Below are 14,509 nucleotides of genomic sequence, written 5' to 3'. Positions count from 1 at the left end.
AATGGATAAACTAAAGTGTCAGGCTATAAAATCAACATGTAAATATATTGTATGCTTATACGAAAATAAAAATGTTGTAGAGAAGAAAATAATAAAGAGCAAATATGTATCAAAGACTCATGAAACTAAAAATTAATAGGATTGCTCCTTGCAATTCATTCAAGTAATTTACTTTGAAATAATTAGAGTTTACTATTTGCAAAAAATCACTTCTCAACATTTTCAAATAAGATTAGGATGCAAATTCTGATACAATTTACTAGCATGTTCTCCAGACATTTGACCAGCTCTCCCCCGTTACCCCATTTTACAAATTTCTAATTGCATCTCATAATGTGGAGAATTGATGATAATTTATCCTAAAAATAATTCTTTGTTGGTACAAGTGTTATTGAAAAGTTCTGATGTGTGCATTTTATTCTTTTGCAGATACTATATTGCTGCTCTGTTAGCTTAGAGCTTCTCCATAGAATTCATGAAAAACCAAAGTTTTGTAACGGAATTTGTCCTCCTGGGACTCTCACAGAATCCATATGTTCAGAAAATAATATTTGTTATATTTCTGTTTGTCTACATTGCAACGGTTAGTGGGAACCTGCTGATTGTAGTGGCCATCCTGAGAAGTCCAACGCTCCTGGGCTCCCCAATGTACTTCTTCCTGGTTTTTCTATCCTTCTTGGATGTGTGCCTCTCCTCTGTTATTACCCCAAAAATGATTGTTGACATTCTCTATGAAAAGAAAACCATCTCCTTTGCAGGCTGTATGACACAGCTCTTTGCGGAACACTTCTTTGCTGGGGCAGAGATGATCGTTCTAACAGCCATGGCCTATGACAGGTATGTGGCCATCTGCAAGCCTTTACACTATTCTTCCATCATGACCTCAAGGCTCTGCAGCATTTTGATTGGAGTAGCCTGGACTGGGGGACTTCTTCATTCTGTTATCCAAATCGCCTTTACTTCCCAGCTGCCTTTCTGTGGACCTAACATCATTGATAATTTTTTGTGTGACTTGATCCCATTGCTAAAACTCGCCTGCACCGATACTTTTGTCTTTGGGCTTTTGGTGGTTGCCAACAGTGGATTAATCTGCATCTTAATCTTTTCCATGTTGCTTGTGTCCTATGGGGTCATCTTGTTTTCTCTGAGAAGTCACAGTACTGAAGGACAGAGGAAAGCCCTCTCCACCTGTGGATCTCACATTGCTGTTGTGGTTATGTTGTTTGTCCCATGTATATTTGAGTACGCAAGGCCTCCATCTTCTTTCTACTTTGATAAAATGGTGGAGATATTCTACACCATGCTAACTCCTCTGCTCAATCCTTTAATTTATACTTTCAGGAATAAGGAGGTGAGGAATGCCATGACAAAATTGTGGAAAAGAATAATAGACATTTCTGATAAAAAATAAATCATTATGCACAGAAAACATAATTTCTTGTAACAACTTCAGATCAATTTCAAGTAATATTACGTAGCCTTACAATTTAAATGAATGTGAGGCAATGAAAAACATAAATTATAAGAGTTTGGGAAAATATCTCGGATATCACCTCAGAATTCTTCCTTAAAAATTATAGATGAATTGTGTGCATATTTAAATCTAGGTAATATAAAAAATAACTGAAATAAATCATCAATATCTGCCATCGGTGTTATAAATATACACCGTTTCTCATTGAAGCTAAGTACGTTTATGGATTAGGAATGAAGTTTGTTCAATTTTTCTTAAGAGGAATTTTTTGTATTTAGATATTTAAGGAGTATTTTCAGTTTCAAAATTTTCTTTATACTATGTTCCAAAAAACATCTGATTGAACTATACAAGATTTTAAAATTTTGATGGAGTGCATTGATACAATAAAGATTCTGCTGGTTTTATATTCATAACCCTTTTCTAGAATCAACATGAAGTTCAATTTCTTCTTTGTAACATCTCATATCAAATAATGTAACTAATTAAGGCACCAGGACATTGAGGTCAGCTTTGTAATAGATTTTAATAGAATCTTTTTTTGAAAACTTGTACTACTACATAGTATTTCTCTAGAAATATGTAAAAAGAACTGTACTTTCTAATCCCTTGTCTCACCAGACTTTAAAAAATTTTTTTTGCCTCAATCTTTGCATTGATTTGGGCACAAATATCAATGTACTAGTATATATATGATTTGGGATGTATAGCATGTATATACCATAAAGCAGAAAAGGCAATGGAAAAAGAACATGAGGTTTTTTTAGTATAAGATATCATTTTGAATTTCTAAAATGTCAACAACTGAAGCAGGAGAGAGAGTACAGCATGAAGAGCACTTGTCTTTCATGAAATTGAATCCAGATTTTATACTCACACCTACACATAGTCCCTGAGCTCTATGAAAAGTAATTCCTGAGTGCTGAGTTTTGGAAACCCTCCTGATTACAGCTATATATGGTCCCAAGTCCAAAATCCTCAGCACACCAAAATAAGTATCGAGAGTTTTAATAGGGGAAATAAAATGCCCTATAATTTTTTTCAGTTTTTGGTCAGACCCGATGGTGCTCCTGTCTCTGCACTCAGGAATTAATCCTGTAAGGGCTTGTGGGACTATAAGGGATGTTGAGGATACAAACCGGGTCTTTGGGTACAAGGCAAAGTCATACCCACTGTACTAGCACTCTAGCCCTTTCTCCTTTTAAGTCCCTATTCCCAAACCTTCACAAAGTCTGTGAGGGAATGATGAATGAAACCAGCAACAAAAGTCTGAAGTGGTGTTCATCTGAAATAATACATGTTTATAGTCAACACTGCTTTCCTGTTTTTATGTCCCTAAATTTTCACTTGATTAATAAATTAAAACATTGCATAATCTATCTCATATGGTTTTACATCACTTCTATACAAATTCACGTTATGACTTCTTGATTTAAAATCTACACCGTTCTGTTTCACAGAGGTAACCATTGCTTTTTCTAAAATAATGTATGTTACTCTTCTTCTCCTGACATTTTGTATCAGTTTTACTCTACTGGGGTCCAGACTGTCATCTAGAGCCACAGAGTGACATTCTATGGTACCAGGGATATCTAAAATTATTTAACAAGATTATTTGGCATCCAAGTCCCAACCAATCAGAGGTGCTCCTACTGGGATGCTAGAATTGTAGAATTTGAAGAAATAGCACAGCCATTAATTTGGTTGTGCAATCCAAAAAAAACCTAGAATAGTTAATCAGGCAGTCCATCTGGCTCATGGTGGCAAGATGTTGGGATATGAGTGCAGTGCTGGGATTTTGGGGGTGGAAACTTGATTCAACCCCATTTAAAAATGAACCCGAAGTCTCAGCCAGGAAAAGGAATCAAAGAGATTTTGGCCTATTGCTCTCTTTAGAGATCTGATTATAAGTCTCTGAAAAGAGACAGGTAGATGAGCTTACTTGTAGGTGGTGGTGAAATATGGATGTGGCCACAAATGCTTCCGCAAGAACAGGAGTTTGGGTGGGTGGTTGTGAATCTCAATTCCAATAAGACTCAGAGTTTTCAGGCAAAACAAAACCCCTGCTTCACCTGAAACATTTAGAAAACATTCCCACTTTATAATTACCACTTAAAATAATGGATGTTGTATTAGAGCCTTCTGAATTTAATAGAACCATAGGCTTATAATTTAACTAGATCATACTTCAACTAATCACATAAGTCTTTGGATCAGAGTCAATTTTTAAAATTTGGATTAATTTAATAGTTTTAAGGATTTGCAAGCAGAATATGAGTAAGATATCAATCTCTATAGGACAGAATCTGTGAAATAATTCACACTCAATAAATGTTTGTTACTGAAACAGATATTTGGGTGAAGTGGCTAAAAAAATTAATTTCATAATGAAATCCTTTGTCTCTTTTTAATTTTCTCATTAAATATAAATTACAATTGAAGCACATGCATCATTTTGTTAATTCTCTGTTGGCACTCACTTTTTATAATGCTCTCCTTAACTGGTCCGTACATCTAAAAAAAAATCTCTTTCTGCTCTAGTCTTTTAGACATCAGAGGATGTGTAAAGGATACTAAAGTAAGAACACTGTAACTCAAGTTATGCTTACAATTTACAGTCTACAGAAGTAGGACTTAATATTTTTATATAAAGTCCTATCAAATACCATATGGAAAGAGACAAAGGGTGAAAAGTGGCTTGTAACATTTTTTCAATTACAAAATTGAATTTAATGTCTTATGATGTCACAAATAGCTTTACATTTGTGCCTCAAGTTGATAAAATTTATTCGATTGCAGGAACTCTATTTTTTTTGTTACTTGTTCATCTTCCCTAAAAGGAATTCGATTTGCAGAAAAACTGAAAATAAAGCAACGTGTTAATCAAAGGAGTTCTAAATACAAATTTCTTTTTAAAATAAAAGATCAAAATTGAAGCATTTAGGTAAACAATGAGTTATGTTGTGAGTAACGAAGACCTCTGGAATATGAATAGACTATAACACTATTTCATTGGCATTTTGAATCTTCCTGGTCAATCTATTCATTTACTAGGAATTCTTAACTTCTAGATCCAAAATTGATGTTTTTCTGTCATGCAAAATCTTTGTAACTGGACTAGAGAAATAGCACTATGGGTAAGTAGTTACCTTTTATGCTGCCAACTTGTATTTAACCCTTACCACAACATGTAATCCCCAAGCCCCAATATGGAATCATTCCTGAACACCACTAAATGTGGCATACACACACACATACACACATACACACATACACACATACATATATATATGAATTTCCTTCTTTCACTCTATAAATATTAATTCAAATCTACTGGCAATAATTATATGATCAGTAATTACTGAGTTATAAAATTCCATACTCAATAATATTGTACAATACTGAATAATATTACGTCATTAAAATGATTGCCAGAATATAAAGAAATGGAGCCAATGAGAAATTAATCCATGTCAACTTTGAAAAGGGAGATATGCAATTTGAAATATAAAAGTATATCAAAATAACAATTTTATTAGGCATCAGTCGCAGTTCTAGTATAGAGAAATATTTAATGATCAGTATAAATATCATGACTTTCTGCCAATCATGCTTTATCTTATAAGAAGACTGTTTCATATTTGAGAACATGTTTATAGATAATAGGAACTGTTAGTCATATTCTGCTTATCTCAAACAAATTTTATAAAATTTTCTCACTGATACTCTTTATTTAGAGAGACATATATTATTCAATGACAGAAAGATTATATATGTTCTGATTCATAATTTTCATGTTGCTCACCAACAGCTACAGTATGGTTTAGTTAACTAATAGAAATTTTTGAGGGGTCTCAAGTTTACTCAAAAAGAAGCACTTGGTACTTGACATTAGGGTCATTTCCTACCAATAGAAAACTAAGATTTAAGCAAACTAAGAAGATGAAACTTTAAAACTAGATGCTCTGAGTTTAAATTCTAACTTTCCTATTTCCTAGCTGAATATCTTCTATAATTCTTAATGATATTAATGATAAATGGGTACTATTAAAATAATACTTGCTTTAAAATTAAATGAAGTATTCCATGGAAATCTCCAGACACATTATAAATTCTTAATAAATTTATCTTATTTTTTATTGTTAATCTTTGATAAACATAAAAATAATACCAAATAGTTCCCCAGCAAATTCTTCCAAAGCTTAAAATTTGTGAGATTCAGAGCCAAGATATTAAAACTTTTATTAGCTATTAGAAATTTCAGGTTTATTCTGCAAATAATATATTTATCCATAAATAACCAATGGTTTCTTCTGATGGAAATGAAAATGCTTTCAAAGAAAAATCTAGGAGGAACTAAAAAAAAGTTTAAAGATGAAAAATACCAATTCTATTTAGTAAGGCACATTAAAGTTGATTAAGGTACCAAGCAATTAAAACTTTATTGTTTGGAAATATACACATTCCCAGAGGAATGAGAGAGAATTCTGTACTTTCATAATTTCCCTGTTCAACCTCTTTAAATTACATTCAGAAATAAAGGAAGTAATTGGGGTTTTTATTCCCACCCATCCCAAATCATGTTGAGAGCAGTGCTGCACAAGTTATGGCAAACACTCTCTACTCTATCAGCCAGAGATGCCCTTAATCTTCCCCATAGAAGTAGCACTAAGACCTTGGAACAGCCTTCACTTGTTGATCAGCCTCTTGATGGATATTCATCCATAGAAAGCAGGATTTTGTCATCACCAGAACTTTCCAGAGATTGACACAGGGTGAGAAGTATAATTTACATTTTTGTGATTTCAGGAAGGATGAAAAATTGTGATATAGCAATTAAAACTATCAGTATTGTTTGTCATGCTTCTGAATTGACTAGAGTCAAAGGCCTATCATTTAGTTATCTGCATGAGAATTAGTCATAAACTTTTCTAACTCTAGATTATATTTAAAAAATTATAATATAGTTACAAGTCTGAAGCTTTGAAAACACAAATGAGATAACGTGTCCATGTCAATAGAATAGCATTTTTGATATTATAAACAGCCATTTTAATATGTGGTTTAAGAAAACAAATATTTGGGAAGTGTGTTTGGAGTCACTTTGTTAGAATTGAAGCATGCCTTATTTTCTTTTAGCTCTCCATCAGCACTTCATTTATTCTTCCTATAGCTTTCATTTATCATGTATACAAAGGCTGTTTTCACTTTGGTGTTTGAGATATGAGGGACTACCTAAGACTACTAATTTAGTGCACTGAGAATCAAATATTTTTGCATTCGTAGACCATTTCTATAAAACATATCATACCATTTGTATTTCACGAAAAGTCTAGGCAGGTAAAATTACTCAAAATAGAATTGTATGAAATTTTAAAAAACAGGTGCTGGAGCGATTGCCCAGTGGTTAGGGTATTTGCCTTGCATGCAGCCAACCTGGGTTCGATTGCCAGCATCCCATATGGGTCCCTGAGCACTGCCAGGAGTGATTCCTTAGTTCAAAACCAGGAGTACCACCTTGACATGTGTGACACAAAAAGAAAAAAAATTTGAAAGAACAAACTCTTTTTTTTTGTGGGGGGGTCACACCTGGTATTTTTTCAGGAGCATTTCAGTTTCTCTACTCAGGAATCACTCCTAATGCTGGGGGCCAGGTGGTGCCTAGAACCCATACCTCCTGCATGCACTGCAGCCTGTTGATATATCACTCTTCTCCATCCCGTACCAATTATTTAAAACTTAATCTGCTACAGATTTTCATATAATTTTGTAAATTGCACCCACTTAAAGGTGAAAAATAAAATTTGTATTGCTTTAAGAGTCATTACATTATTAGAAAAGAGTTTTGTTGCCAAAATAATCAGAAAGAACTTCTTGGTTGTGGGGATACCATGGAGGTCAATTATACAGTGTTTTCAGGAGTTGAACTAGGAATGAAAGTCTGTAGAATTTTCTATAGCAATCAGGATTGGGGGCTGGAGCAACAACACAGTGGATAAAGTGCTGGCCTTGCACACAGCCAACAATGTCAATTCCAGTTCAACTCCTCCGCTCCTCTGGTAGAAGCCGGCTAGCTACCGAGAGTATCTAGCCCTCACGGCAAAGCCTGGCAAGCTACTTGTGATGTATTCGATATGGCAAACACAGTAACAATTGTCACAATGGAGAAGTTACTGGGCCCTCTCGAGCAAAACGATGAACCATCGGAGGAGAGGACAGTGACAGTGACAGTGAATCAGGATCAGAATACTTTTCTTCCTAGAGGAGTCACTGTCACTGTCACTGTCCTCTCCTCCCATTGTTCATCTATTTACTCAAGTGGGCCCAGTAATGTCTCCATCATGAGACTTGTAGGGCTAAATTGATATCAACCAGAATTTTGGGGATAGAACCCTTAGACATAAGATGTAACACTTTGTATAAAGTATCCAATAATTACACCATTCGTTATAAAATTGTATAGATTGTTTGAATGTTTGATCCAAGCATGTAAACTAATTATTCTGGATAGAAAACCTGACAAGGACTGAGTGAGAGTACTGCTCTCTAATGGTAGCAGGTAGGGTGTTTTCTTTGCACTTTTTAATCCTGGGTTTGGGATCCCCATAGCCATGCCAGGAATGATTTCTGAGCAAGAACTAGGAAAAAGTCCTAAGTACCACCAAGTGTAGCCCAAAAATAAAAACAAAACAAAAAAATACAAAAATAGAAGATTACAGTTCCATCTGATTTCCTTCTCTGGAGATTTTAGCTGAGAAATAACAATGATGAATTAAAAATTGTATTTAAGAATATGTTATTCTTCGGCAGCATTTAAATTTTAACTATGTTCTTACTATAGATTAATCACAAGTATATGAGAATCCATGTTAATTTCTGATGAATTTTTCTAATATTATCAAAAATTTTGGTCAGACTATAGGAGAATAATTTCCTTTTATTCTCAATAAACTATCAAGTTCTATACACAGACCCTTATCTTTTCAAATAGTATCTCTATTCCAGTACTAGAATTCAATACCAGGTGAGGAAAATCATCCCCCGAACAAAATAACAAAGATCTGGCGAGTTCCCTGGGCACCAATAAAATAGCAAAATTAAAAAATATTGATCACTGATTTTTATTTGCATGAAAATTATATAGTCACATCCAGTATGTTTCTCAGGTAGGCAGCATTCCTAAAAAGTGCCTGCAAAATTAGTTCCAAAACCATCTATAATTTCTCACCAGCTAACACAGGATGCCTGCTGATTGGCTATGTGAAATATCACAGCCTCTGTTTTTAATGCTCTTATAGAATTTGGATGGGCTTAATGTGTCTATGAACTTGAACAATGGCACAGATAGGAGCCACAGTGGGGGGGCGATGGGAGATTGTATTGAAGAAATGAGCCAGTGAGCTCACTCATGGTTGCTCAGGAGACCCTAACCCTTGACTAGTCCTTGTGTGCATTTGTTTCTTTGTGTGTTTGTTCCTCTCCTTCTCTACCAAGACTCTGCTAGATGGAAGTGAAAATGCCAATAGGATTGGCTTTTTTGGGGTAAATTCCCTCAATGGTAACAAGCTGAATTTGGGTCAAGTTTCTTTCTACTTAATTTTAATTTATCTATTAATTTTTCTTTGGCTTCTTATGTTGAGGGTTTCAGTATCATGCAACCATGTATGTAATGTTCACCTTTATCATATCTCATATTTTACTTGCAGTCCAACCCCCCAAAGACTCCTCTGCTCTTTTGTCCACCCCTCCCCTTTCCCTTTAGTAACCATAGTTTTCATGAGTCTAAAAGATAAGTGTCTTGTCAGAGTTTGTGTTAGCAATTCACATTTCACATATGAGTGAAACAATCTGAAATTGTCTCATCCTTCCTTACTTCATTTACTTAGCATAATCACCTCCATATCAATCCATTTTACCCCAAAGCGTAATTTCATCTTTTTTAAAAATGTAGTACTGGGCTACTTTTGAATATTTCTATCACAAATGTTTATGCAGTCCTCCGTTATTTTTATTTTGGATTGATTCCCATGACGGCTACTGTGAAGATTCCTGACAAGGCCCCTGTAGTACAAGTACTCTTTTGAAGTAGTGTTTGTGTATCTTTTTTTGATGAATGTCCAGTGTTGGCATTCTAAATCATATGGAATAAAATAATGTTTTGAATCATCTTACTTTATTGTATTTTACTGTTCCCTATAACTTACAATGAACTTAAAATCCTAAACCCTATGATAAAGAACCTTCGTGTTAGTATCCAGTACTTTATGCTGTCTATGTTTTCATGAAAGTAAAGGGATTTTTGGTTTTAAGTTGTGGATGTTTAAATTTTAATATAAAATATCTGCCAGTAAATTCTAGATTTGGAAGTGGAGAGTTTGTCAGTTATTTCAATTATTGGATTGACATAGAAGTCTTGGTCATTCCTAAAATTAAAATTCACTCCTGATCTTGCTCCCTATGATCGTTTTAATGAAGCTGATGGAAAGATAAATGATACCTTCTCCTGAAAAAAAAATTGAGTGTCACCTTCTCATCCAGGTGATTCAGGGTTACTAACAATTTATCTGGACATTATTAAGTCATTCATGGTTATTACATGCTGTATCTGCCTATATCCAAAATATTATATTTTTCATAAATAAATGATTCATAAGTTTCATAAATTCATTTCTATTTTCTCTGTGTCCTAGGAAATACATTTGTTTTACCATTTATTTTCTCATTTTTTCTCATTAGAATTTTTATAAAAGTTGTTCTTATTAAACTGGTTACATAAGTAGAATATGTATCTCTGAAACTTTAAGTCATTTGCCCCATAAAATAATAGAAATGCATAGAGGATACTAATTTTTAAGATAGGTGTATTAGAGACTGATGTTCACAGTTAAGCCAAAAGCAGCTAAGAGCTTTATTAACATTGCTTTATTTAACAACTGTATTGATATTCATGACACTATGAAAGTTTGTTATGATAAGCATATCCTTACTTATATCTTATACAGAAGATCTGTATACTAATATACATATAAACATAAAATCAGGGCTAGAGTGATAGCACAGTGAGTAGGGCATATGCTCTGCAAGTGTCTGACCCGGCTTCCATTTCCAACATCCCATATGGTCACCCAAGACCCGCCAGGAGTAATTCCTGAATGCAGAGTAAAGAGTAACCCCTGAGCATCTCTGGCTGTGACTTAAAAAGCAAAAAAAAAAAAAAAAAACAAAAAACAAAAAACAAAAAACAAAAAAAAATACTAATATAAAATCTATTACCGTGTCTATTAACAGAATCATTCTTTGATGGTGTTTCATCTATAAAAAATAAAGTGTTTTAGTAATTTTCTGGATAAACCGAGGGAAAGTTTTCTAAGGTTTGTAAGTTGGAGTGGATGGAAAACTCTACTGGTTAAAGGTATTTTACTGTAGATAACATTTTGTATATTCTAATTACGGATAATGATTGTGAATAATTCTCACAATAATTTTATGATATGCACTCATTAGTTATCTATAAAATATTTTTCTCAAGATATTCTAAAAAGTTGAAATGGATGTATCTCTGGAGATTGTGCTAGGTAAGGGTGAACATCTTTATCTTTTATTTTATTTTTAATTAAACTTTGATGTTTGGTTTTGGGATTACACTTGATGGCCGTCAAGGCTTACACCTGGTTCTGTACAGAGTGACCGTATCTGAAAGTTCTCCAGGATAATATGTAGCACCAGACAGACGCAGCTTAGTCCAGTGCAGGCAAGAGTCCTACCTTCTGCACTATCTCTCTGGACTCAATATTTTTTCTTTTACTAAAATAAGTTTCCTCTATTCACTGTTGCACTGTGGCAATGTCCTCACGTTGTTTGTTGATTTGTTCTTTGGACCCAGTAACCCTACATCTTGAGATTTATTGTTACTGTGTTTGGCATATCGAATACCGCAAGGGTAGCTTGGCAGGCTTTGCCGTGCAGAATAGATGCTCTTGGCAGTTTACCAGGCTCTTGAGAGGGGCAGAGGAATTGAACCTGGCTCAGCCAGCCATCTGCTTGCAAGGCAAACGCCCTGCCACTGTACAATCGCTCCAAGAGAGGATAATAGGATATAACAGAGGTTGTTTAAAGACCATACTGCTAGAATAATAGATCTTAATGACAAAATTGAATTTTAAATTTGTATCATAATGGAAGAAATTTTTAATTAAATATGTACTTTATTTTAAATAATTAGTAAAGATCAAAAATGTATATTTGTGGTAGTAAATGTATATTAATAAAATTAGGCATTTTTCATGGGTGTTTTGCACTTTTAAAAATAAATAATTGATTTTAAGAGCTCTAGATAATTTATCTTTCAGAAAATTAGTGAGATAACTATGACTTTTAAAATACCTTGAATCTGGATGCATTTTTCTTCATTTAATTAGTATACAAGTTATACAACTTATCACACATGTCAAAAGAATGGTTTTTTTCCTACTCTAATACAATGCTTAAAATAAGTAATAAATAAATTTTTCTAAAAACTGAAAAATCATATGTGAATCTGATATATTTTAAAAATAACTTATTGAGGTAATATGGGTTACAATAGTGTCTATATTATTGTTTTCTTCTGAAAATGCTGCATCAACCACTCTTCCACTAAAGTGTCAATAATCCTCCACCGTCCCATCCTCCTTACACCCTTAAGGAGAAAGATGAGAGGGAAAAAAATCATTATCTTAAAACCCTCAACAATATCCAAGTTAAAGAAATATAACTCAATACCTTAAAGACCATATTCAACAATTCCACAGGAACATTATACTTCAAAGGGAAAACTTAAAGCCTTTTCTGTAAAATGTGCACTTTTCACCACTACTACCTAAGATTTTTTGATTCTTAGCCACAACAAGAAGGCAGGGAAACGAACGAAAAGAAAATCAAAATGCTAAATACTTCAAATTATTACTATTCACACATGATGTGATATTTTACATCAAGAAATAAAACAGTCATCAAAAAGTTAGAAGTAAAACAATTGATAAAATAAAGTTTCAGGCTACAAAATCAATATGTGAATATGTTGTATGCTTATATGAAAATAAAAATGTAGGAGAGAAGGAAATAAAAAAGAGCAATTATGTATCAAAGACTCATAAAACTAAAAATTAATAGGATCGCTCTTTGCAATTCATTCAAGAAATTTACTTCCAAATAACTAGAATTTACTATTGGCAAAAATTTACTTCTCAACATTTTTCAAATAATATTATGATGCAATTTCTGATACAATTTACTAGCATGTTCTCCAGATATTTGACCAGGTCTCCCCTGCAACCCCATTTTACAAATTTCTAATGTTGCATCAAATAATGTAGAGAATTGATGATAATTTATCCTAAAACTGAAAATTTTTTTGGTAGACGTATTATGAAAAGTTCTGATGTGTGCATTTTATTCTTTTGCAGATACTATATTGCTGCTCTGGTAGTTTAGAGTTCCTCCTTAGAATTCATGAAAAACCAAAGTTTTGTAACGGAATTTGTCCTCCTGGGACTCTCACAGAATCCAGACATTCAGAAAATAATATTTGTTATATTTCTGTTTATCTACATTGCAACGGTTAGTGGGAACCTGCTGATTGTGGTGGCCATCCTGAGCAGTCCAGCTCTGCTGGGCTCCCCAATGTACTTCTTCCTGGTTTTTCTATCCTTCCTGGATGTGTGCCTCCCCTCAGTCACTGCCCCCAAAATGCTTGTTGACATTTTCTATGAAAAGAAAACCATCTCCTTTGCAGGCTGTATGACACAGCTCTTTGCAGAACACTTCTTTGCTGCGGCAGAGATGATCGTCCTCACAGCCATGGCCTATGACAGGTATGTGGCCATTTGTAAGCCTTTACACTATTCTTCCATCATGACCTCCAGGCTCTGCAGCATTTTGATTGGAGTAGCCTGGACTGGGGGACTTCTTCATTCCATTATCCAAATTGCCTTTACTTCCCAGCTGCCTTTCTGTGGCCCTAACATCATTGATCATTTCTTGTGTGACTTGATCCCACTGATAAAACTCGCCTGCACTGATACTTATGTCTCTGGGCTTTTGGTTGTGGCCAACAGCGGATTCATCTGTATCCTAATATTTTCCATGTTGCTTGTGTCTTATGGGGTCATCTTGTTTTCTCTGAGAAGTCACAGTACTGAAGGACAGAGGAAAGCCCTCTCCACCTGTGGATCTCACATTGCTGTTGTGGTTATGTTGTTTATCCCATGTATATTTGAGTATGCACGGCCTCCAACTGCTTTCTACTTTGATAAAATGGTGGAGATATTCTACAGCTTGATAACTCCTCTGCTCAATCCCCTAATTTATACTTTCAGGAATAAGGAGGTTAGGAATGCCATGATAAAATTGTGGAAAAGATTAATTATGACTGATAAAAAATAAATCATTATGCACAGAAAATGCAATTTCTTGTCAAAACTTCAAATCATTTTCATGTAATAATACATAGCCTTAGAATATGAATGAAGGTGAGGCAATAAACCACAAAAAGTATAAGATTTTGGGAAAATATTTCACTATCTTCAATATCCACTCAGAATTTTTACTTACAAGTCATAGATTGTGTCCATATTTAAATCTAGCCATTATAAAAAATTAACTGAAAGAAGTCATCAATATTTGCCATCTGTTTTATAATTATAAACTCTTTGTGGTAGAAACTAGGTTTATGGATTAGGAACGAAGTTTGCTCAATTTTTCAAAGAGGAATTTTTTTGAATTTAGAATTCTAAGGAGTTTTTTCTGTTCCAAAATGTTCTTAATCCTATCCTAAGAAATCTGATTAAAGTATCACTGCCAATGTCACTATCCTCCCGTTGTTCATCGATTTGCTAGAGCGGGCCCAGTAAAATCTCCATTGTGAGACTTCTTGTTACTGTGTTTGGCATATTGCATAATCTTCGTAGCTTGCCAGGGTCTCCAAGAGGGGCAAAGGAATAGAACCTGGCTCGCCTGGACTGGCTGCGTGCAAGGCAAACGCCCTACTGCTATGAG

The 14,509-nt window shown here is 34.2% G+C and overlaps 2 protein-coding genes across 2 annotated transcripts; both read left to right on the top strand.

The window, feature by feature from the left end:
• The first annotated feature begins 472 nt into the window (after positions 1 to 472).
• LOC130044930 (olfactory receptor 4C15-like) lies at positions 473 to 1,411 on the top strand. Its single transcript, XM_056137606.1, has one exon. The coding sequence runs from the start codon at positions 476 to 478 to the stop codon at positions 1,409 to 1,411; it is 936 nt and encodes a 311-aa protein (XP_055993581.1). The 5' UTR covers positions 473 to 475.
• Positions 1,412 to 12,964: 11,553 nt separating this feature from the next.
• Positions 12,965 to 13,897, top strand: LOC130045192 (olfactory receptor 4C15-like). Its single transcript, XM_056137906.1, has one exon. The coding sequence runs from the start codon at positions 12,965 to 12,967 to the stop codon at positions 13,895 to 13,897; it is 933 nt and encodes a 310-aa protein (XP_055993881.1).
• The last annotated feature ends 612 nt before the right edge of the window (positions 13,898 to 14,509 follow it).

Source organism: Sorex fumeus, unplaced genomic scaffold (genome assembly GCF_029834395.1).
Source record: "Sorex fumeus unplaced genomic scaffold, SorFum_2.1 ptg000007l, whole genome shotgun sequence".
In the NCBI taxonomy this organism is placed as follows: domain Eukaryota; kingdom Metazoa; phylum Chordata; class Mammalia; order Eulipotyphla; family Soricidae; genus Sorex; species Sorex fumeus.
This window is presented reverse-complemented; position numbering and strand designations above follow the sequence as displayed.